This window comes from Chaetodon trifascialis, chromosome 9 (genome assembly GCF_039877785.1).
Source record: "Chaetodon trifascialis isolate fChaTrf1 chromosome 9, fChaTrf1.hap1, whole genome shotgun sequence".
In the NCBI taxonomy this organism is placed as follows: Eukaryota; Metazoa; Chordata; class Actinopteri; order Chaetodontiformes; family Chaetodontidae; genus Chaetodon; species Chaetodon trifascialis.
In genome coordinates this window covers 10,570,571-10,595,267 of record NC_092064.1, presented here as the reverse complement: position 1 = coordinate 10,595,267, position 24,697 = coordinate 10,570,571, and the positions used below count along the sequence as shown (strand labels likewise).

Below are 24,697 nucleotides of genomic sequence, written 5' to 3'. Positions count from 1 at the left end.
AGTGCAGAATGCTATTCAAGCTATGGTGCGAATCTTATGGAGCAATGATGTGGGCTGAAGGTCGGCGCATAAATTTTAATATTAATCCCTAATGTTACTTTTACCAAATACAGTATAACGTCTTTGTTTATTACATGCTGTCTTGTTGCCTCATATGCCCCAATTTTTGATTGGCTGCCGTAGTGGTATATCTCGAGGATGGGGATCGTTTCATTGCGCCTGGTAATTTAGTGAACTCAACAGTGGGTTTAATTTAGGTAACGTACATAATTGTCGCCCCCATGTCGATGTGTGTAATCAGCGGGCAACGGTGTGTCTGTCTTGTTCCTGGATGCAGGATTGAATGACATAACGTGTCGATTTTTTTTTAAAACTTTTTTAACAGATACGACAACGTCAAGTCAGCGACAATAAGCCATCGGGATTTCAAAACAAAAGCCTGGAATTTGCTATTGATGGCTAAACGTTATGTTATATACTGCCTGAGCAATTTGGAATAGGGATAGTGACTCTGAATTTAGCTGGTTATTATCTGACTAATTGTTACTAATTTCAAAACCTTATTTATGCATCAAAGTGCATTTTATTTCTCAGTAACCGGATATGATATCCCCAATTCTGAGTAATTGCACGGACGTCGCCAAAACTCAATCCGTTGTCTGTCTGACCCTGTCACACGGCGGGTTTGACAAAGACGGATAGAAATCAATTTGTAGAGCAACTTCAGCAGATAACAGATTCAACATGGCACAGCTGGTTGACATCAGCGACGCTCGGCGCCCTCAAACTGAGCATAGCGTGGAGAACGAGCGTTGTAGGAAATAATTGTTTGTTTTACATTTGGAGGTAAGTTTTTCTCAAAACATAAAGCTAAGAAATCTTGGCTTTGGATGAAGACGTGACATTTCTTAATCTCTATACTTCCTGCTTTAGCTCTCACTGTCTTATAATTTCTTCGTCTTTCATACGGCCGCCGCCCTGTGAACCCGTCATGTCGTTTACATTTTGAGTACTTTGTGGAGTATTTGTTTTTCGTGTGAGAGAGGAAGTGTATGTTATGAGTAGGCAGGACTCAAAGTTGAGTGTTACATAATATGGGGGGGCGGGGGGGCGAGAGCGAGGTGTGCTGCCTTCACGGACCCACTGTCTCCGCAAATATCGCAAGCACTGCCTACACCGCTGACAGAAAAAAAGGTTTACATACTTCCTGCGTAAATGAAACTTTCTATGAAATGGGAGACGTGGTGTTTGTCAAAGGTGGAGAGCACTGAAGCTTCATAGCTCATCATTAAAGTCACAATATCAACTGCAGGCATTTCTTCCACTGTAGAGCTGTACATGGTGCTGCAGTGTGGATTTTGGAGCTGACCTGTGAACGTGAACAGCGAGCGCCTGGCTGCATGCTTGATGCTTGTGTCCTTGCAGAGATCCCCTGAGCATCAGATGTCGTTCAGGGTCAACTAAAAGAGGAGGTCTGGCTGATCATTTTCCCAGCCGCCCAGGGACTATGTGTTCTTCCTCTTCACAGGAAAGCAGTTTATTAAAGAAAATGAGGAGAGTTGTCCACAGAATGCATGATAGAATCAGTGAACTTTGCGTCTGTGGGCAGGATTGTATTAAACTCTTTTTTTTTCTTTTTCTTTTTTTCAAATATAAACACACACTTAAACTGTTAGCTCTATGAGGTAAAAGCCTTTCAGGTTCTTTATTTCATGCCCTCCGCATGAGCAGAAACAAGTGTAAGGACATGTGGAGCTCCATTTTGGCAGATTCGCCTTTAAGATTGATAGTTGTCAAACAGATGAGTGAATAAATGAATGTTTAATTCCAGCATTTGCTTGGACAAGCTGTAACAAGCTTGTAAAAGCACGATCCTGCACGTCTCAGCTGCAGTGTAGTGCAGCAGACTCCATATTTCAATGACTCAGATCAGCACTTTCCATTGGCTGTATCCTCTCCCAGACAGCACTGGGTGACATGCGTGTCACCAGCATGGCTATTATGTCTCATGAGAACAGAACTTTGTTTTGTTGTTGTGCTAAATGCAACGGGAACACCGTGTATTCTGTCATTAGGTTCCATTATGCCAAAGGAACAGCCTTGCTTGGGTGAGCACAGTCTGTGCGCCGCATCCAGCAAGAATGCCAAAGATAAGAGCAACAGTACGACTCTGCTGGCAATGCGTAATACTAAAGAGGCAGACGAGGCCAGTGGACGGGGCTCCCGCTGCAGTTCAGAAAAAGACTCTGGCTTCTCTGGTGAGTAAACGTGGCAAAAATATAATCAGAAAGACAGTTAGCCAAGTTTTATTCTTTCTTGTTATTTCCCATACACTCTATTTTACAGATCTGCTCAGGCAGTCATAGTTCTGAAAGCTGAATGGGGCAAACTTTGAGTAGGACATTTTCTTGGATTTAAAATGAAAGTAATGAGTTTATTGTGCTGACTTTTAGGTTTAACTTGGTTAATTTTGCATCCACATTGAAGAGATTAGGGATAATAGCAGTGTTTAGTCTAGCTTCTTATCAGTCAGCATTTGTCGTGTTCCACCTTCTCTGCAGATGGCTCAGACTGCCAGCAGACAGATGTGGAGGACCAGCGGAGCGAGAGAAGCCAGTCCACAGGCAGCGAGCGTACCAAAACCTCACAGCCAGGTCAGAACCAGGAGAGTCCTGGGAATCTTCCCCTGATGCCAGCAGGCCGTGAACTGTCGCCCGTCTACATCATCAACAACATGGTGCTCAAGCAGGTAAGAGAGGTGTAGGTGCAGACAGTGAGGTGAGGAACATACATGAGTCCTGACAAACTGTATGTGGAAAGATAAGGAATCAGGTGTTCTCGAGGCACTTTTTGTTCAGTTGTAAAGTGGAGCGACAGGTACTGTGGCTTCTGTGATCTCATTTTCTAGCTGCCCAAATTAAAGCCAAAGCTTTTGCAGAAGTGTTCTATTACACTAAAACACTCTGGAGTTTTCATGATGCATCTGCCAAAAACAGCGAAGAGCAATATCTGCCTATTAAACAACTTGATTCGCTTATAATAAACAAAGCTTACTCGTACCCATCTGTCTTGCACTGTTCTTCCGGCCCTTCTTTTATCGGTGTCCTCCCTGTCCCACCAGCCGGACGTGATCCAGGAAAGATGTCCGCTGCCCCAGAGAAAGGAAAGCACGGAGACTGGCCGTTCTGGTGGTACCCATGTTGTCCTTTTACAGCAGCCTAACTTGCTTCTGGCCACCCTCCAGCTCCACAAGCCCCCGTCTCGGAAGTCCAGAGCCGCAGGCAAAATAAATGGAGCTTACCTTCCAATTCTCAACTCCTACCCCCGCATTGCGCCACACTCCAGCAAGAAGCCGCCTGACAAATCTTCACTGAAGGATGAATCCCAGAATATGAAAAAGAGGGTGTGTACAGAGCATAAGAAGGAGGACACACCTGTGACAGTGAGCCTACCTGAGCAGCGCCTTTATAAGCAACCCAAATTAGCAGCCATGCCATGTTCCTCTTCAGCCAGTGATAGTCTCTCCTGCTGCAGTCTCACTGCCGTCTCCTCCAGCCAGGGCTCCCCGTCTCAGTCCAGTTTCTACTCCACCTCCTCCTCCTTTCTCTCAGGCAGAGGACTTCGCAGCACCAGTACTCGCCACCGCCGTTTTCTCAACACGGTACAAGTCCTCAGACAATTAGGCCTGTTGGACATTACACTGCGCACAAAGGAGTTGCTGCGCCAGAGCAGCACCACCGAGCGCGACATTGCCCAGCTGCGCCAGCACACAGAGTTACTGTGCCAGGCTGCCAGCAACCCCAGCGGCAGCCTGAATGGCATCACAGCCTGGGAACATCTGCACCGTTCTATGGCAGAGTCTGGCGGCTACCCCAACCTTAAGATCCTGCAAAATTTACAAATCCCATGTCATCCAGTTTCTGCTGGTCAACCAGACGGTATTTCCACAGGACATTGCCCACCAGCTGCAGAGGACTCAGAGGCGCACTCTGTTATCCCAGACCCAAAGCAGAACTGTCCTGTGCCACAGCAGGGACACTCAGAACAAGGCAGGGAGCTCCAGGCTGGTTCTAAATCTTCAGAAAAAGTCACCTTTACTCCTCCTGACAGTTCTACTGGTTAGCTTAATCTGCAGTGCCTTCAAGGGGAGGGCGGGTACTCAGGACTATCCGGTGGAGAACCAATACTTGTTTTTGGATATTATGTGTGGTTTTAATGCTTTAGGCAGAGGAAGTTGCACACAGGCGGCACTAAATGCAGTCAAAGTAACAACAGTATATGTTATCAGTTCAGTTGGTCATCACACTGTCGCATCCAACAACTTCATTCAGGGAATAGACGAACCATCTCCCGGGAGGTCAGCGTGGAGAAAATGGTTTCTTATAACCTGTTTTACTCAGAGACTCAGCAGTCCAAACATGGCGATAAACAAAAATGTCACTGTAAGGAAACGGGTAGCACATCTGGATGCTCACTGTCAACTCCTCTGTCACATCACAAAGTGCTCTACACTGGACTGCTGCAAGGACTTCTACCCACATGCTTTTCAGTGAACAGCTTGATATTTGGCACATTGCCATCACAGGTCATCATACCGATTTAGTTCATTAAAGTCAACCACAGACTGTATGAATTCAACACATCTTGAAGAGTTATCCCATTTCTTGTCGTCCACTTTTACTTTGATATTGTGTTTTTGCCCCAGGCCTTGAACGGTGGTCATCTGTTTTAGTCGTAGATGGAGAAGAGTTTGCATCGTGAGTTTGAGAGTGTTGGCAAAGTGGTGATATGTGTGTATTTTCTTCTGTTTCTTTGTGCGTATGACAGACAGCACTGAAAGCAATGCACACATATCTGAAATGTAAAGTGGTTCATGCAGTGTATTTGTCGGCATTTTTAAAGTATTTAAATAAAGTGATGCGTGAAGAATAGACTTTTTCAGTATATGAATCCAGCTGCTACCATGGAAACTGAAAAGAGTCGCCAAGGTTTTGATGCACATGTGACAAACACGTGTGTGTCTCCTCCTCCTGAAAGCCATGAAAACCATTAACCTCCCAGTTTATCCATTGAGCTCCATGGTGCCGGAGAAAACTCTGCAGTTTGTGTTTTCACCTGTTTGCAGTGATTTTGTTACGACAAGAAAATGATGTGAAATGTGTTGTTGACACAGAGACTGTTGAAGACATAAAGAGTATTTTTTAATGGGGTACTTCTCCAATGTATTTTCAACATGTATTTCTAAGATGTCTTAATTTTTCAACAGCATTTTGCACAGATAATCATTTATTTTTGAAGCATGTATGTCCTCTGTGTCTGTTTTGCATTGCAGTTTTTTGTGTTTTTTGAACTACTTACTAATGTTTGGCTCCAAATAGGAGTCTGGTTGTGATTAGGATGTAACTAAAAAGATGATCAAAACTGCATATGCAAAAATACCACTTTTGAAAATGTGTTTTTGTATTTTAAACAGAACCTGCTCTGTTTTTTTCAGCATGGGACAGTGAAAAGAGGAAGCAGCTTTGATAACTGTTTCCACTTGCAGTAGAATCACCTTTGATTTTTTTTTCCACCATCAGCATTACACACAATGAACTAAATTAAATAAGACAGTCTATTTTGTGTTTGACCTTTGAATTGTAGAGTTAAGAAAAGCAGAGAAAGTGTTATTAGTCATTTTTCAGCTTGCTCTAATCTTGGTTGTTGAATGCACAAAAGCAATTGAGAAGGAGTTCAGGATCAAGTGGCATTTCATATCAAGCGGCAGTGAACTGTTGCAGGTCTTCACCACAGATGTGCTGCAGCTCAGTTTCTGTCTTTTAGTTCAGGGAGCAGTCAGGATCAGGTCGGCACAGACGACGGACTCGCTAAGAAAATGAGAGAAATATGCAGTAATTGATACATGAAACAAGACCACTGGCATTGTTACAGTGGTGAAACGGTATGGATGTTGGCAGTAGATCCTTCATATTCACACATACTGAGGAGAGCGTAGTTTTCACTCAACGTTGTAGTTGTGAGCTGCAGAACTTGACTCTTAAGCTGAAGCATTTCACTCCTCTCATCAAAATAGTAATATTCTTAAACTCTACAATCCACCTTGTCAGTGGGATGTGAGACATGATGTCTGTAGCATCTTTTCTGACATTTTATGCAATGCTTGAGTCATTTTGCCAAACTTCTTGAAGCATATATGTATATATCTCTGTTGACAAATGCCATGTTTGCATATAGATTTAAAGAAAAAGGGAATCATTAAGTGTGGCCCTGCAATCGGCTGGCGACCGGTTCAGGGTGTACCCCGCCTATCGCCCATTGTAGCTGGGATAGGCTCCAGCCCCCCGCAACCCCGAAAGGGATAGGCCGTATAGATAATGGATGGGATGGAATCATTAAGCACATGAATTGAGCTGTGATTTCCACTTTGTAAGGTCATAAATAGCAGCTAATTTAAGGACTCTGTGCAGCTGGGTTATTGCATCATTTTTGTGAGAATATTAAAATGGACCAGTAAAACCTGATTTACATTATGCACTGAAATATTGAGTTGTCCCACCTGACTCAGATTCCCAGTCCCAGTTGCCACCTTATACAGCGCCAATCCTGGCACAAGCATGGTGGAGGAGAGAGCCAGTATCCAGCCCAGAATGTATGCCCAGGCTGGATACACGTACCAGCGATTAAAGGTCAGAGGCTTATACCAAACTAAAGAACAGACAAGAGTGCCCTGAGAAAACAAGAAGAGAGATTCAGTAGCTGTCTGGACATTTCAGCATAAAGATGTCATTTAACCCAAAAATTTAAAGGTTACAGTAAAGGGCAAGGACACATTCACGGTGTGCATGGAGATTCATGATGCATATATGCAGCACTGAAAGGGTGACTCACCAGTGAGACCAGTGGAGTGAGGTAACACCAGCAGATCTTAAAGAGTGGGTTGGCGCGCACACCTGTCATGTCCTTTATGACGCCACACAGCCGATCTGCCCCTTTGTAAACGATGAGACCAACAGTATTGTTGGTTGATACCAACAGTATCAACTTGCAATGCAATATATCAATTCCTACAGTATGTGCAATATAGGAAACTATTCACTATCATTACTCCAGTCAGGAGTACTATCATTCAATGTGAAATGTCAGTACTGATGGTTCATATTCATATCAATGTGCAGTATCAGTATTGTTTGCTCATACTTCATTACTCCTTGTTTATATTGTTTATATTGTTGGTTGATATTCAATATTTAATGTCCTTTTACTGATGCCCTCTATGTTTGCTATCCACTTTTGCTGCTGTAATACCTGAAATTTCCCCACTGTGGGACTAATAAAGGTATATCTTATCTTATCTTATCTTATCTTATCTTATCTTATCTTATCTTATCTTATCTTATCTTATCTTATCTTATCTTATCTTATCTTAGTATGTAATAACCTGGGTAACTTCATTCATTTTTCACTCATACAGGTCAGTTTACTAGTCATTAGGAGTACTCCTAAGCCTGTGAAAACAGCCGAATGAGAGTCTTGCAGCTTAATTTAGGTCCAATGTTAGACCGCTTTAAAAACAGTAGACCTACCAAATAGCCATCCAATTGCCATGGTTTCAAACACACAGGTAAAGAAGAGGCAGCATCCATTACAAGCATAGTAGTCAAACAACTGGAACACGTACATCCCACCCTGGAGACAGCAGAGACATTAATTTCACATGGGTTCATTTATTTTATTTATCTCACATGTATGGAAGCCTGTTCCTGCTTCTTTTTTCCCCCCAAATATTTTAATATATCAATTTATATGCTCTAATAAGTTAAATGTCATTATAAGCTGAAAGCATGTTGCTATCATGATATAACAAAATCCTGACATTAAATGTTTTATTTTGGCAGCAATACACTGCCATGAAAGATTAATACAGAATAAATGTACATTTGACACTAAGCACTGACCTCAGTGATCATGACAAGCTGACAGAAGAAGCATATGAGGCAGAAGAGGGGGAGGAAACGTTCCCGTCGGCCTGCCCTGCGCATTGCTGTGGGAAACATATCTGTGATGGATGTCATCACCACCTCTAATGCAACAAACTGTACAGAGAAAGGACAAGACCGAATGAGAGCATTTCCTAATGTAAAGGTACTCTTCCAAAAAGAGTTCATGTGCATCTTACTTGTGTGTCCAGACCCAAGAGAATCAGCATAATGAAGAAACAGATGGACCACAGTTGGGGCAGAGGCATCATGGCTAGAGCCTGAGGGTATGCAATGAATGCCAAGCCTGGACCTGCATGAAAAGCAACGTCTGAATGTCAAGCCAATTCAAAATCAGTAACTTTTTAAAGTAAAGGTAATTATGTATCCTGATGGTGATGCAGTGGAAAGCTTGTCTTGTCAAGGAGTGTCTGCTGATGACGGAGGTAACACACTCTATCTTATACAGTATGAATTCTGTCTGATTGTGTTTGCACTGTAAATATTTGGGTAGGGAGGAGATGAGACATGAGACTGATGACTATGACTAAAAACTAAAAACTTCTAATACTGCTGAGTTGGCGACCCCCCCACCCCCCCCAGGACAGACCCACGCAAACTTATAGCCTCAGATCCGAAACAAACCAGCCAGAGTCAGCAGTGATGTCTGGGTGTGCTGCAGGGTGCAGCTTGAAACAAGTGTCCTGATTTATACCAGAGTAGGAATGCATGCAAAGCAACTGCTGTGACATTGTGCTTGTCCTGTCAATGGGTGTCCTCGAGATGGCAGCAAACATTTTACACAATTACTCAGATCCTTTACTGAAGTAAAAGTACCAATACAACAATGCAAAAATACTATACGTGCCAAGGAGGAAATGATTAATTGGACAGAGAAGAACACTTTTCTGATATCAGATTTTTCTGTGCAGGATTGGAGTATTAGACCTCTTTGTTCCTTGAGGACCTTTTTCAATTAAACCATTTGCAAAGTTGAGAGGGGGAATTCCTCTTTGGTGGAACTGCTGCTATCACCTCATTGCATCTGAAGAACCACAACCTGATATTGACTCACAAGCCAAATGGCTGGGCTCCAAATTTTCAATCCGAACAATGTGTAAAACACTTGTATGCGTGATTCACTTGTTTATTATGGTATCATATGTAAAATTTGAATCTGTAAAGTAACGGCTAACTAGACCTATCAAATAAATGTAGTGGAGTAAAATGTACATGACATTAAAATGAAGAAGACATATAAAAAAGAAAAAAAAAAAGAAAAAAAAATGAAATTAATACAAAAAGTATTCGCTGTTGAAAGTGAAAGTTAATTTCCACCACGGTTGCAGCCTTGCTTGGGAGCGTAGGAGGTGTGCATCTCATATTACTGTATGATGGTCATGTGGTTACAAAATATCAGATGAAACAGTCTTTACACTGAGAATTACTGCTTCTCAAATTCACAATATTACTCTAATATTCTCACCAAAATTGTGCTGATCACACTAAAACCCCCAAAACGAACAGTAAGCCCAACTATAATTTAACTTGAGCTAGCTCATTCTTTCTGCCTGAATGTGACCTGTCTCTCCTTTGCTGCCATACTGTGACAAGGCACCAGAGTGTAGTGTTTGCGTCTTTCTGACCTGGCTACCTACCTGACTCAGCCACTTGCGCAATGGGAACACCCTGCTCATGAGCCATGAATCCCAGTACAGAGAAGACTGCAAACCCAGCTACCATACTGGTGGCACTGTTCAGCAAACACAGCCACAGAGAGTCTCTGCAAAACATCAAAACATGTGCAAAACCTATGAATTTTTGAATGTCTTTTTGATGCTTAGCTCTTGTCCTCTGGTGCCGGTTGATGCCAGTCACTCACACACTGACAGATGCTTACTTATAGCAGTTGTTGTTGGGGGTGTTGTAGCTCCCGAGCACAATCAGAGAGCCCACGCCCAAACTGTATGAAAAGAAGATCTGAGCCCCAGCCTCCATCCAAACCTGTTCAAACGAAGCAACAGTGAGTGCATTTGTCCACCTAAACTCTACACTGTTACAATTTATCATCAAGCTCCTACCTGAGGGTCTGTGAGTCGCCAGGGTTCAGGCAGAAGATAAAACAGAACTCCTTGTAAAGCCCCAGGAAGAGTAAGACCACGGATCAAAAGAATGAACAACATCACATAGGGGAAGGTCGCAGTGAAATACACCACCTGGAGAAAAAGGCAACCATTGAGGGATTTGAAAATGTACTGTATACACATTAACCACAGTTTCGGGACTCATATAAATACCTTTCCTGTAGACTTGACACCTTTCCAGATACAGAAATAGCACATGACCCACATAACAATTAGGCACAACAGCACCTCCCATCTGATGCCGCCTATCTCCTCAATCCCCCCTGAGATAGCCAGCACTCGTCGTCTAGAAGGAAAACAGGTGGACAGAAATGTTTGAGTGAGACTCATCAGGATTCATTTTGGCATATTTATTTATAACACCCCACAGGGTTAGTTTGTTAATCTATATGAACATACTCCCAGAATTCTGTGGCAGCAGAGTTCGGCCCAGTCTGGTTGAGTCTAAGGGTGTCATTTTGTGACAAATAGTCTAAGCAGTCATCTGAAAGGAAAGCAAGAAAAGAAGAAGAATCATTTATATCTTATTTAAAGCACAAGTTGGATTTTTGTCATCAGGCAGGCAGAGCCTAATGAATGGTCTTTCTGTGATCCAGTTTTTCTGAAACTTGACCCACACTCTCCTGCTCTGATGTCGACTATTCACTCACAAGTCCCCTAAAGTGCAAAACTAAATCACTGAAAAGTTCCTTTCATAAAGTTCACTAAAGCTGATAGCTGCTATCATAACATCAGTACATCATGCAGACGTCAGTACTCTAGTTTATCTTAATGCATCCACTTCACCTGTGTTCCAGTAGTTGTTGCAGGTAGCCCAGGGCAGCTGGTAGCTGAAGGAGAAGACCAGGTAGAGCAGAGCCCAGGACAAAATAATCATGTAGGTCATAGAGCCATAGAAAATGATCACCTGCCCACTATAGCCAATACCTACAGGGCAGATGTGGTACTTTCTGTTACAGACTAACATTATGAGAAGCTCCATTCATTCATTATTATTCATTATTCATTCATTATCATTGTGTAGTACTTCCTATATACATGCCAGTGTTCAGTAAGACAACTTAAGTATTTCAAATGGCCTTTATTTAATTGTTAATTCTTTACTTTAAAGAAACAACAACCTTGGAATAAGGTTCACATAAGGTTTGTAAATGTTTGCCTTGTGCTGACGATCTTTGCTCATTTTTCAAGTTTCTACCTTCTGCCAGCGGGCATAGCTTCCTCCAGCAGGTGATGCCTCCCTCCTGGGTGTACTGGCCTATAGTTGTCTCCAGCAGGAACAGCGGCACTCCACAGGTCACCACAAATACCAGATATGGCACCAGAAATGCACCTGAATTTACAAAGTATACAACATTGCATACCTGTACCACAGCTTTTGGGTAGCAAGTAGAGAGCATCATATATTCTTACCCCCTCCGTTTTTGTAGCAGAGGTAAGGAAACCTCCACACGTTGCCCAGGCCGACAACATTTCCCGCCACGGCTAGGAGAAACTCCAACTTACTGCCCCAGTGTCCTCTCTCTTCCACCTTTACATGCTTTTTATTCGACATACTCAAGAGCTCAGTCTGGACCCTGTTCTTCCTCTTCACCAAAATGCTGTGTGTCCAGCATGGCTCTGCCTTTATATTCGCAACAAATTCTGTATCATATAATGAACAACTGCCTGACCAGTTAATCAGTTCTCAGAGGGAATTCTGTCTGCTGAGCATGATTTGCATTCTGAACGAGTGCCGGATTAGAAATGCCCACGTTGTTCGCTTCCACATCTAAAATTAAATATAAATTAAACAAATGCAAAGTATTGGTTTAACCCATCATTTTTAACAGAAGGAATCAAATACACTTTTTTTCATTTCTTGTCTTGTGCTTTAGCTCAAATATTCCTCAGGTGCCTCAAATTTTTCTGGAGGATGTTGAGACCAAAATGTGTGTGCATCGTTTGATGTCATGACAGGCCTTGAACTATGTCTGTCAGTTCTCATCTTCCAGTGGTTCCCTGCCTTTGTCCTGAAGTGACTTCTTTTCTATCATTGACTAAACTGACAACGTCTGACTCAGTGACAGAGATATTTTCTATCATATTCAATGAATAGCAACAACAGTACAGAACAACTGACAAACTGTACAATTAACTGAAATAGTCAACACAGTAACTGCAGGACATTTGTGTAAAGCAAGTGATTTGGATGAATGTTGAGCAGATTATTTCCTGTGTGAAAAGAGTTGAGATCCCCACTTCCTATCATACATAAAGCACTGTGAGTAAAAAGGACTTCTAGTAGAGTCCTATGAAGACGTAATGCACATGAGTTTTTTTCTTTTTTCTTTCACCATGTCCTCCTGACTACCAGTAGTTCAAATTTGTCCTCTGTGGAGGATATGTGTCAACCTGAATATCTCCCACCCACTGCATACTACTGAATAACTCCTTTTGCTATCTACAGAGGACATTTAGGGCTTTTCAGTGATACCAAATGTGAAGGGGTGGGGCTTTGGTACCTTTCTCTTTCTCATTAAGCAAAATGGCATCTATCAGTGCAAGTGCATTTTATGGGAAGAGGAAAAGTAAGTTCATAATACTTTTTACTGAGCGAATTTTGGCTTGAAATGTTGCATATTTTAGATAAGTCTCTTAACGACGCATTAAAACATTGTCTGAATAATTTTAACTGCATTTTAGCATAGTGTTTAAGTGTTAACAAAAAAATGTCCTAAAAAAAATCAGTATTCTAATTACCTTACAAAGATTGAGGAATTAAAAAAAATAATGTGATCAGACAATATCTTTTTTTCCTGGTAGACAGGAAGTTAAATCAAATTGTAATGATGATCATTGTAAGCTGCTGTTTTTGTTAATGAACAAAGACAAGTAATCATATGAGTAGTTTTATGTGTATCTAGCCGAGTCACTGTGTAATGAGTAACATGTCTTTTTCCACTGAGCAACTTTCTTATAGAACTGTCATGTAGGCCATAACCAGTAGGCCCATTCCAAGTCAAATAAAAGGCCAAGAATCGGCAGGAACTTTACCAAAAAAGGAGATATGCATCTGAAATTGCATACACAATTTGGCAGTTTGGGGTGCAAAAGGACGTGTACTATGGAGAGGAGAGATTTGGAGAAAGAGTTTAAAATAGCCAGCAAAGAGAAGAACATTCTTCTTCCTTCGTCTCTTCAGCCTCAATCCAACTCTAGACAAGGAGCATGTGAGCAGCCTAACAACACAGAGCTGTCAACTCCAGAGGACAAGAGCAGAGGAGGAATAATCACTTTCCAACTGACTGTGGATTATAAATTGGAGTTTAAGTTCTTTTACACTCACTCTGCTGTAACCAGGAATGGACTTTGAACAAATTCAGGGACTTTGGAAGGAGTTATGAGTTTCATCCAGTTTCAGGACGCACTGACCAGAAGACCAATCTCGCTCCCTCTCTCCAACAGATGAGTATCACATCAGTTTCAGCTATGTTATACATTTCTTTATGATATTTTTTGATTTTATACTGATTGATTTCATATTACCACTGAAGATTCAAGTGTAATTGAGCTGTTTGCTTGCCCTTGCTTATTATATACTTATTAAATTGCAAATAAATACTCAAAACTGAAGTTAAAGAATAGGTGTTGGATTTTTTTTTTCCATTTTTATAGTTTTCTGATGGTCGTAAAATAATATTGTTGTGTGATAAATATCCTGAAAGTTCTAAAAGGCTGGGGTAACTCTGGATCTTAACACCTGTGAATATTGCTCCCTGTCATTTGGCCATTGTTCTATTAGCTCTGCAGACTTTTCTAAGGCAGGACGAGGCTTTTTGGCAGAGAGTGAAGGTTCTGTTAAAAAACTGTTTCAGCATATATGTCCTTAAATGCTGCTGTGTCAACTGATAACCTCTAAAACACCTGTCGTAGGGGTTCTGAATTCAGTTCTAGGTAATCAAATATTGCTGAGTGCATTTTTTTTCCTTTGGTTCCAATAGAGAAAGACGCCTTAATGTTATTCACCCCATGGCAGTAATATATTCTGTCTGATATCAGATGTCCAGAAGTCGCAATGGCAAAAAAACAACAACAAAAAAAACAATAAATAACAAACTAACAAACAATAAAGTTATGTATACTATGCACTGTCTGTACAAAGTTACAGTAACAAGCACATAATAAGACATGTTGCTTTGCATTAAGTGCATTTATTCCACACTACATTTGCTTTTTCAGTCTCTGTCCTTCAAAAAAGAACAATGTTTGTACCTTTTTGTGCAGCTCCAGGGCTGCTGGAATCCAGTGATCAACACGTGAATTAGTTTGACCTGCAAAACATTTGTAATCACATTGACCTATAGCAGAGAAGACCACAGCAGACCCCACGATAATAAAAAGATGCCTGTTGCAAGTTTAATCTGTCCAGCATCACTGGTGTCTGTATTCTTGTCTCTTAGCCGCCTCTGCTGGCCAGATGTTAGATGACAGCGCTTCATGTTTCCAGCTGTGTCCCACACCAGCAGCTCTGCCTGAGCAGAACAGCAGCTGGACGTGTACCTCACCCACAGTGGCTGAGATGGGCCCAGGAACCATTCAGATACATTCAAAGGGGGGTCTCCTTTCTCTAATCTGGCCTTGTGGTGGTGATGGTGGGGGTGGTGACCTCCACTGGCTGTCATGTCCCTGTGTGCCCGTTGCTCATCACTGCTGAGCTGGGCCTTTACCAGGCTGTCCTCCGTGGTTGGGGGGCTGTGGTATAAGGTCAGAATACCTTCACCCTTGTGTAGGTGGAGGGCAGCGAGGCCAGAGCGCCCCCTGTCTGACACAACCAGAGATACACTCCAGCTGGACTCATTGCAAATGGAAGGACAGGTGGACTGCACTCGTGCAGCGGAGCAGGATGGTGGGGCCGTGTCAGGATCCTCCCAGAGAAATAGGAAGTGGTGTCAGTATCACACAAAGAAAATTCAATGAGTTGAATTAATTATCTGAACATACAAAAACAGCACGGAAGACAAGGATGAGTGAATGCTCACCGGGGGGACCACAGTCAAGTAGGCCACAGCGTAATTTGAGTCTGGAGAGTCAAGAGCATGCACAGTGAGTGTAAGGGTGACAGTGGCTCCTGTCAGAGCTGTGGCAGGAGTGTGGAGGTCCACCTGACCACGGAAAGATCCTCGCTCTGCAACGTGGAACCTGAGGGAAAGAAACCCAAACTTCAAGAAGCATGACATGTTTTTTCTCATATCACAGAAATAGTCAAATGAGAGTAGGACTGTACCAAATAGTTAGCTTTCACTCATAATGTTGACGTGAGTATGTGTTTCTGCACATTTGCAGCCAAAAATGAGGCTGCACTTCATTATTATTATTATTATTATTATTATCATTATTATTATTATTATTATTATTATTATTATTATACCAGTGGAGTTAGATTCCAGTGGTGACTGTGTAGGATTGTTTCTGACACGTGTAATCCAATTTCCAACAACACTTAGTTAATGATTGCCTACATGTATTTATTTTGATTAAAACTGATGACGTGTTTATTAAAGAAAGTTGATTTAAATAAATAAATAAAAGAGACTAACCAATGAATTACTTGATTCAAACTGAAGATTTTGTTCAAGGATTTTAGATTTTTTTTTAGCCTGATTCAAAAACCTCAACAGAAGCTCTGAATTTAAAAAAACAAAACAAACAAACAAACAAAAAAAAACTCAGCTTTACAATGAGTGGCTGAGCAAGATTTGCTCTTCTTTCCTCTCTCTCTCTCTACCTGTGAGGTCCTCTCTTCTGAAGATAACCACAGTCATCATCAGCTGTCAGACTGAAGAGTCGGGCTAGGCCATGGTTCAGGATGTCAAAGTCCACCATTGTGCTGTGACCAGGTACGAGGCGGGGAACGGGCAACACCTGAATACATAGAGACACACAGGTGATAAGTTTCTCTGGGTTTGTCACTATGAGCCATAGTTTTTCACGTTACATGCAACTGCTTTTTTCTTTGTTTCTCTAAAAATAATGATTAGTGCAGCTTTAAACACTTAAGAACACTGCAATCATTTGACAGACAGCTATTGTTTTTGAGGATTGAACACCCATAAAACACATATTTAACAACTGAGTAACAGAACTGAGCAATTTATCACGGTTATTAGTAGATTTTAAATTATGTCCAGCATTTCAGGAGGCAGCACAGGTCTTGCTCAGCTTTAGGATCACCTGTATCTGAACGTGAGTGGGCTGAACCATCTCTGTGGAAACCCTCTCCAGCTTGTTTCCTCTGCTGTCTCGGCCTGTTAGTCGAACACAGAACGGGACTCTGGGAACAGAGTCCACCCGTCCCACCAGCTCCTCCACAGAGTAGGACGATGAAGAGGAGGAGTTCAGCTTCACCTGCTGGAGGCTCTGCCCGTCAGCTCCCAGCAGCATCGCATGACTGAAAGACACTTCCTCGTCTGGAGCCAGACCTGTGATGGCCAGCACCAGAAAGGCAGGGACACCTAGGAGATGAAAGCAGGAACAAGGCTGTTTTGCTAAACGGGCACTGTCCTGACTGTTAGACGGACAGACCACTAATCATACTAGAAAGAAAAACAAAGACACAATCCCTCACCTGCCACTGGACTACCGTCCACTCTGGCCAGACCTGGATGTGTCTCATTGGTTACAGTGGCAAAGTAATACAGGAAATCCAAACTGCTGTCACCTGAGGGTGCAGATCAAAAGACAAGTTTTGCAGGATTATGACAACAAATGCACTGGTAATTTTCTGTCAGTGGGTTTGAACAGCATGGGTTTTTTTTTCTTTTACCTATTACGTTGAATGTGAGGTGTCCATCACTCCTGGCTTGGAGTTTCCACTGGCCTGGCTGTATAGGAGAGAGCAACCTGATGCGGTACAGACCCGTGAAGCGCTCCAACTCTGCCAGAGGGCCTTGTTCACTCAGCAGAGACTGACTTTGGTCTAGCAAGAAGAGGAAGATGAACAACAGGGTTTGCTTTATTTTATTATTAAATGCAAAGAAGAGTAGTGGTAATGAGAAGAGCAAAAAGAAATATCTAGGCTGCCTGGAGTGCCACTACCTGATGGACTGGTAAGGATGCACTCCATCAGGATGCCAGTCACATGGAGTGTGACATTTTTTACTGAGCCGTCAACTCTGAACAAATGGGAGGACATCAACTCTTGGTCACTTTCCACATGGAGGAGGGTCACCTGGGGAGGAGGGAGAAAAAAATGTGCTCGGCATACCTGAAGAACAAATGTCACATTTCAACTTCAAAGAGATTTGAAGTGTCTAGGACCAATATTTCTATAATAAAAACTGATCACTCAACACAGTGAAGAACTCACAGATAATTGTTTGGCCCAGTTGCTGGGACCCCCACGATGGGTCCCCAGAAGATCAAAGAATCTTGCTGCCATACCTTGTCAGCGGCTGTGTTATCCTCCACTATGGTAGAGACATCGTGGATGTCAGAGTTGGTGGTGAATATTGTCAGTCCCCCTGATAAGGAGGACAGGGAAGAGTAGAGAGAGAATCGATCAGGGGACAAAGGTTCCCTGCTCCTCCTTCTCCTCCTCCTCCTCCTCCTCCCTCTGTTCTCTGTTGTGTAGTTGGGGTCATCAGTTAGGAGAAACGTCACCTGTGGGACAATCAGCCCATAACAGCATCAGTGGTTGAGCTAAAGGAAACCTGCTAAAATATGACTTGTTTGATTGCCTTCCCCTTGCTGTCACAGTTTCTGTCCACAGTAAGCAAACAGATAAGACATGCAAGAGGGGTGAAGTCATTAAGTTCATTACAAAAAACCCTCCATCCTGGAATCCAGCTTACATAATGCTATTCTACTTCTCTGAAGCAATATAATCAGTATCTGCAAACAAAAGTTTTTGTCCTTGATTCAAATGTGTTGTATTTTGATATATAATCTTCCAGAGAATCAGACAATATCCAATTAAAATTATTAAAGCCTACCTTGCTCTGTTTCTCAAGCGCAAGAGCCTTCACCGCATCAAACAAGTGGGCGTCTTTAGGCGAAGCATCAGTGAATACAAAGATCTCTGACAGTGGTGGACTGTGAGTGAGTGCTAGCTGAAAACACAGGGCAAGGTGGGAAATGAGCTGCGATGAGCTGCGTGTAATTCTCATAATGATCACCTCACTTTGAGCATGTGACTTTACCTGAATGGCAGAGAGGCACATTTCTGGTTCGTCTCCTCCTCCCAGCGCCATCAGGTTCTCCATGTGCTGCATAAACTGATTTGGGTCATCAGTCTCATGCACTGGTCCTACCTCTGCAGAGTACGGTGAAGAAGTGTTAGATGATGGGAAACAGCCCCTTTTGAGCAGAAATATGTGTGGTAAATATGTAGCTGCAGTCAGTAAGTAGCTTAACTTAGCATAAAGGCTGTAAACAAGGGGAAACAGCTAGCCTGACTCTGTGCAGAGGTAACAAAACCTGCCTACCAGCACATCTAAAGTTCACTAGTCAACACATTATATCTCATTTATTCTGTACAAAAAGTAATGAGTAAAAACTACAGATTGTGGTTTTATGGCATGTACCAGTTGATCATTTTATTTTGGTCAGGTGCAGTAACTTCCTTGAGCGATAACATCACTCTGTGGTTGCTAATGTAGCCTGGAGCCTCTAGCCTCAACAGAGATGAGGAGCGGGTTACTGGTAAGATAATTTATTGCTAACTTTTCTAAACCTGTGGTCTTCAGTCTCAAATGGCACTACTGTCAGATTTCACGCAGCTCCCTCTGGAACCACAGCAAGCTTCACACAATTTTTCACCTGTGCACTGTACATAGTGTACTGTTGTATCTACATGCTTTTAGCCACAATAGTGAGAGGTCAGAAGACATGCCCCATGTCAGTCAAGTTGAATCAAGACATTCACCATCAAAATTATCATTATTGTTAATCGACATTAAAGTAAAAAAACATATGACCAAATTAATAATTATGAAAGTAAAAATAAACAGCTAATGGATAAGTGATTAAAAAAAAAAACAACATGATATGGTAGCAAGTCAACGAAAGGGAGTTTGTTGTAGCCTAGCTCTAGCCTAGCCTTGCAGATCTGTCCAGCTCTAAGCCGTACTGTTTTCATTCCTGACTGGAGCACTATGTGCACCCTCACCTGGGTCATGGAAGGGCACAAGCAGAAAGGTGCCAGGCTGCCCAGGGCGGCTGGCTTGGCTCTGGATGATGGAGTGGGCGCGGAGGCGAGCAGCGGTGATCTCCTCAAACATGCTGCCTGTGGTGTCCATGACAAACACTAATGCAGGGACCTGCTTCACGCTGAAGAGCCTGTTAATGGATGTTTAGGAGGATATAAAGACATTCAATAGATGAAAATAAGACAAATATGTCATTTAATTGAGCAGTTTCTGAGCTGAAAACAACATATTAACCAATTAACACGGGCCCTCTGTGTGTTCTCCTCAGAGCAACTTCCTGTAACTCACAAGTCAAAACCTACCTGAGGAAGGTTTTGTGGCCCACAGTGTCCCTGAGGTCTCTCAGTACACTCAGAGTGGCCTCAGTAGCCAAAGTAGCTGCTTCCACGTGGAGGTAATGGTGAGGGGAGAAGAGCGGTGAGGTGCTGTCCTTGTTGATGCCCCCTTTGGCCCCCATAAAGCGGCTACTATCCAGAATACCACCGTGACTACATTTGCCTAAAAAGAAAAAGCCAGTGTCTTTAAATCTTTGATTTAGTGAGCGAGTGAAAAGTAAAAAGACAGTGAAACATTCTGTATAGAAAATGCTTTTCATTTGAATGTACTTGGTCTTTTGACTTTTTGGCAGGACTGCAGCTGTTGGTGGCTGAAGTTTCACTGACGTACCCTCGGGTTTTGAAGGGGAAGTGCTGAAGTAGCCAGTGGTGAGCAGCCTGGAGTCTTGCTCTGTGTTTGTCAGTCTTGGCAGTAGGTTGTCTCGACAGGTGGCACTGAAGCACTCCATACAGGTAGGAGTGTCTTCTGTGGACATTAAGGCAGAGGGGTTAGTCTTAATGAGGCCCTTTAAATCATTGCTGCAGCAGTGACCTCCTTTTTAAAAAACGCAAATACTTTGCCATTATCTTTTTATCTTTGAGTCTCGGGGAGTGAAGGCCTTTTCTTCCATATCAAGTCACATGCGAAGTTTTGGGACAGTATGTGATTTACGTCTTTATCTCACTGCTATCTCTACTACAAGTACATTTGCTTGTTTTGTCTGACTAACAGTGTACAATCTTAAGATATTCAATTTACTGTCATATATGACAAAGAAAAACAGCAAATCACCACATTTGAGAAACTGGAACCAAAGAATGTTTTGCATTTTTGTTTGAAATGCCAAACAACTTGTTATCCACTTATCAAGCATCACACTTTATTGATTTTTTTTTCTATTATCTGCTGTTTTAAAGTGATTTATTTTATGGATATACTGCTTCAAAAGTACATTAAGTACAGTTTGGAGTGCTGAACTTTTCAGGGCCTGCCTCATGTATCCATTAGTTGCCCTCAGTGTTTTCCAGTCTATCTATCAGCCACCTGACTGCACACCTATTTTCAATTGGCCATGAACAGCCACAGTAGATATATTGTCAGAGTTTCCACTGTTTAATCACAGAACAGAATTTCTATGTTGCTACGTGTGGTTGCAAAACCAGCCGGACTGCTGCCTGTACCCTGTCTAACCCCTTGCATATTTTTTTCTTACTACCACTACTACTATCACTACTACTTCTAATACTTCAACAACTGCTTTTACTTCTATTACTACAACAACTCAACTACTAATAATAATGACAAATTGATTTATTTAGCACCTTTCGCAGCGATGCTTTGACCTTTGTTTACTTGCTCTGTCTTTTAACTGATGAAACACTGACCTCTCATCTTGTTAGCTTAGCTTTAAGTTAACCTGCCTGTGTGTCTACATTTTGATCCACATTCCTGCTGCCAGAAAAAGAATAGTGACAAATGCATTACTTTAAAGGAAAAATAGATTGAGAAAAAAAAAAGAAAATAGGAAAAATAGATTCAGAATATAGAAACTACAAAAAGGATGCTTTATAAGAACATGTGATGATGGTATCATTCAACAATATTTGCACATCATGAACTTGCTGTGTGTACAGCAACTGATGAAGAAATCCCCAAATTCTAGTTGCTTAATCTTAATCTTGTATTTTGATCTGAATCACAGTACATGTATTGCCTTTAAGTAACAAAGTGAATGAAAAACCCCATGTATCCCTTAGAGCTCTGGTTGAAATGAAGTCATCATCAGCTGAAACCGTAGTGACCAATTTTGTAAAAAGATACAATAAAAGATAAGATCATCGTAATATAATTCTGCTGAAACTTGATAACTGATTACACTGACTCATCTACCAGTCTGCAGGTTTTGATGAGATAAAGCAAGTAGTTGTGTAATCACAGATATGGAGATGTTATGAATGTGTCATGTTGGAGATTAATTACCTTTGGCCACAGGGACCGCAGGCTCCTCTGGCTGCAGCAGGTGGAGGTAAATGGAGCGCTGGCCCATCTCAACCCAGTTACTGTGGCTGTAGAAGTCCTGGCGTGGCAGAGGTGTGAAAGCCAAAGCATCATTTTTAGTTTTCGGCAGCACATCTTGATTTAATTGTCATGGCAGCCTTTCCACCATTGAGTGTTTACTTTGCTAAAGTTCATCCATGACAAGGCAAAAAGCTAAATCAGCACATCATAAACCACACCTACATGGATTTGCAAGGGCCTATAAAGATTGAGCTTTTATGACCATTGCCCATGTTTGCATGCATTTAAATTGGTTCTGGTCCTTCCTATCAGCCAGAGGCAGGCCAATTATCAGCCTTTATGCTCCCACAAGAGGAGAACAACTACAGGCGTGGTATCAGCTTCCACTGTTGACCTCATCCAAACATCCTCTGACTTCTTTTGCCAAGACTAAAGTCAGGAGTGAAACCTATTTGAGTTTCAGTTGACTGACCCTCTGACACTCCCTGCTGATCCCTCTATTTTTAAGTTTACCAGTCATTGTCATGGCCTTAATTGCAACATGACTGTGTACCTGCAAGGAGTGGAACAGCTGGCCCAAGCTGTGACGGGCACTTTGGTACTCTTTGGCCCGTACTGAGAGCAGCGTCTGAGCCCAGAACTGCCGTAACATCACCATGGCGCTGTCCACACGCTCTGAATCAAAGTGGTACACCGGGTCAGACCTGGTGGAGCTCAGGAAGTCCATGGCCGCATTGGACTTCACCACTTCGCCCACGGCTCTCCAGAAGCCACGGCCCAGTCTGGTCTAGGAGGGATACAGGCTGATTTTTAGCTTCATTGAACTGAGATGTAGTTCTGTGCTCAAGTATCACAGTGTAATATGAACACAGAGGAAGAGAAAGTCCATAAGTGTGCTTTCATTGAGTCAGTTCATCAGCTCTCTATACTGATCCTGACTGCAGACGTCAGCTCACCTTCTCCTCTGCATGGTGTCCCTGGTGTTTCTTGGTGTCCCTCAGAGTCTCCAGAGTGACATTGAGAATAGATTGCTCTGTGATGTACTGGTGTGTGTGCGAGTTCCAGGACAGTGTTAACACTCGAGACCAAAAGTTTGGGAGGAAGCCCGTGCAAGGTACAGCCAGGAGGAGAAGATAAGCAAGAGTAAACCAGTGCATATGCTTCCCACGGCTTTCACATATTCTTCCTGTGCCCTGTGACATCATGTCCTGGTGGTGGGGTGGGTAGGTCATATCCTACATGCATGAAATAAAATAAAACTGTGGTTATTGCGTCATTTACAATACAAAATACTGCATTCATTCCTGGCTCTAAATTGGGGTGGGGGGGTGGGTGGCGGGGCAGACTTGGAAAGATACATAATTGTGGGGTATCTGTTTGTCTGTACCCAGAAAAAAATTGTAACTTAAAACAAATTTCCTGCATTACTTTAAATAGAAATAAATAAATAGTTTGAATTGAATAGCTTAGAATTAGCCAATCACTTACATAACAAAGCTTTTTTGGACTTTTTTGGAAATAACTTCCCTTGACATATATAACAGACACGGAAAAGCATTAGCATGCTGTCACGTGTCTTTTAGCTCTATTTTATTCTGCACCATGTATGGTTCCTGAGCTTCTACGTGCTCCATTATGTTCACCAGCTTGTAAAGTTAGTAGCTGACTTTGTCTGGCTTTTCTCAGAAAGCCAAAGAAGCGAGCTGAAATCTGTCACAATGCTCTGTTGAGATGAAGGGAAGTTTCATCATGGTGAGCAGCACCAGTTACATTACACAGTCATTTGATTCATTGGCCATAGAAAGATACTGATTACAGCAGCGTTAATAAATCTAATTTCACCTTCTTTATTTTTTGTGAATGTTTTATTTGTTCTTTTTTTGCTTTAACTGTTGCCTGTTAGAAAGGCATAAGTATTGTTAGTTCAAATGTTTAGCTGAAGTGAACAACACTCACCAAATGTGTCTAAAATGACTCATGATTTTGTCACGCAACAAGTGCTTTCCTCCAGGCTGAATGGAGATGAATCGACCCAGCCCCTTTTGTGTTCCTTTGACCAGTTTGTGCCATCATGCATGTGTCCTTTCCTGTCATTTCCCACTCCTTAACCCCTCCCCAAAACCTCCTCTCACATTTTTCTCAGCCTTGTCTGTACAGAGCCTCCTATTGTTCTTTGTCATCTTTATTCAGATACAATACTTTCGTTTTGTTCTCATAGTCTGTGCTTTCACAAGGGGAGGCTGAAACAAAGCACGAGGCCTAGAAACAACTGTTCCCTCCAACCTGCAAGCCCCCATTCAGCAAAGCACTTTTAATTGATTGGCATAGTCTCTTAAATCGGTGTTCTCCCTCCACTCAGTCAGCAGCAATATTTGACACATGTAAATGGATTCATTTTTTAAACATTTTTAACATGAATAACTTATAGTATGTGCTTTTGTTCACATTAAGTAAGTGCTCATCATCTTTTGCTTAGTTTTAAATATATTTAAATTATATTATCTAGAACTTTGCTGTACATCAAACTACCTCTAAGGGCAATAATGTCAACTAGCATGTGCAAATTTTATTTTTTATCATAATGACTACAGTGCACAAATTAATGCATGCTGTAGGTTTATTTTTTTTAAGTATGCTTTGTATATTACCAGGCAACTACTAACATTTTCTTAAAGCTGTATCTGCAGTCTAAGAATGTCTACACAAAAGAAAAATGTTCTCACCTCAGATCATTGTGGTAGACGATGTTTTAGTTTTTGTTCAGACACCACAGTGTTTAGTACAGATGTTACAGTCCTATAAGTGCAGAGGAACACCACACATGTACGTTCAAGAGGCAACGCTGGCTTTCACCGCAACCTGCAAGCAGAGGAAACTGTGCCCAGTGTCACAGCATTCCTGTCTGTGAAACAAAATTATTGAGTCTTCATACTTGTCTGTCCTTGGGCTCTTGTCTGTAGCCAGCTCCTCAGAAAGAAGAACAACAACCAAGATATGAATGGAAAAAGTACCTTGTTTAATTTGGGTGTGTTTCTCAGTGAGGGGCTCACACCAT

General features: G+C 42.1%; 4 protein-coding genes across 4 annotated transcripts in view; 1 reads left to right on the top strand and 3 right to left on the bottom strand.

Annotated features, from left to right (window-relative positions):
* Nucleotides 1-24,697, bottom strand: part of samsn1a (SAM domain, SH3 domain and nuclear localisation signals 1a) — a 279,152-nt gene that overhangs the window by 67,066 nt on the left and 187,389 nt on the right. The window lies entirely within an intron of this gene.
* On the top strand, nt 655-5,616 carry LOC139336501 (CLOCK-interacting pacemaker-like). Its single transcript, XM_070970636.1, has 4 exons — nt 655-846; nt 2,076-2,258; nt 2,562-2,749; nt 3,122-5,616. Exons 2-4 carry the CDS (start codon nt 2,084-2,086, stop codon nt 4,121-4,123), a joined length of 1,365 nt encoding a protein of 454 aa, XP_070826737.1. The 5' UTR covers nt 655-846; nt 2,076-2,083; the 3' UTR covers nt 4,124-5,616.
* Nucleotides 5,666-11,021, bottom strand: LOC139336086 (sodium- and chloride-dependent GABA transporter 2-like). The gene is made up of 12 exons (XM_070969972.1): nt 10,907-11,021; nt 10,520-10,604; nt 10,274-10,406; nt 10,058-10,192; nt 9,877-9,980; nt 9,635-9,759; nt 8,177-8,289; nt 7,956-8,093; nt 7,584-7,686; nt 6,889-6,989; nt 6,557-6,727; nt 5,666-5,867 (listed from the first exon to the last, which is right to left on the bottom strand). Exons 1-12 carry the CDS (start codon nt 11,004-11,006, stop codon nt 5,820-5,822), a joined length of 1,356 nt encoding a protein of 451 aa, XP_070826073.1. The 5' UTR covers nt 11,007-11,021; the 3' UTR covers nt 5,666-5,819.
* Nucleotides 14,363-24,439, bottom strand: vwa7 (von Willebrand factor A domain containing 7). Its single transcript, XM_070970859.1, has 17 exons — nt 24,366-24,439; nt 22,599-22,877; nt 22,196-22,429; nt 21,604-21,700; nt 19,975-20,109; nt 19,611-19,806; nt 19,269-19,438; nt 18,301-18,413; nt 18,094-18,210; nt 17,543-17,761; nt 17,198-17,330; nt 16,926-17,078; nt 16,728-16,820; nt 16,334-16,614; nt 15,888-16,024; nt 15,142-15,301; nt 14,363-15,027 (listed from the first exon to the last, which is right to left on the bottom strand). Exons 2-17 carry the CDS (start codon nt 22,872-22,874, stop codon nt 14,461-14,463), a joined length of 3,081 nt encoding a protein of 1,026 aa, XP_070826960.1. The 5' UTR covers nt 22,875-22,877; nt 24,366-24,439; the 3' UTR covers nt 14,363-14,460.

Bases quoted from the DNA above. Each gene is read 5' to 3' on its own strand.
- LOC139336086 (XM_070969972.1), bottom strand. From the start codon at position 11,006: ATGACCTACATGATTATTTTGTCCTGGGCTCTGCTCTACCTGGTCTTC. The intron at 6,728-6,888 runs GTGAGTCACCCT...TTGTTTTCTCAG, and splicing joins TCACTCCACTGGTCTCACTG to GGCACTCTTGTCTGTTCTTT. The intron at 5,868-6,556 runs GTGGGACAACTC...TCATTTTCTTAG, and splicing joins GGACTGGGAATCTGAGTCAG to CGAGTCCGTCGTCTGTGCCG.
- LOC139336501 (XM_070970636.1), top strand. From the start codon at position 2,084: ATGCCAAAGGAACAGCCTTGCTTGGGTGAGCACAGTCTGTGCGCCGCA. The intron at 2,259-2,561 runs GTGAGTAAACGT...CCTTCTCTGCAG, and splicing joins AAAAGACTCTGGCTTCTCTG to ATGGCTCAGACTGCCAGCAG. The intron at 2,750-3,121 runs GTAAGAGAGGTG...CTGTCCCACCAG, and splicing joins ACAACATGGTGCTCAAGCAG to CCGGACGTGATCCAGGAAAG.
- vwa7 (XM_070970859.1), bottom strand. From the start codon at position 22,874: ATGACCTACCCACCCCACCACCAGGACATGATGTCACAGGGCACAGGA. The intron at 20,110-21,603 runs GTAATTAATCTC...TAATGTCCACAG, and splicing joins TGCGGTCCCTGTGGCCAAAG to AAGACACTCCTACCTGTATG. The intron at 19,439-19,610 runs GTAGGTTTTGAC...ATCCATTAACAG, and splicing joins GGCCACAAAACCTTCCTCAG to GCTCTTCAGCGTGAAGCAGG.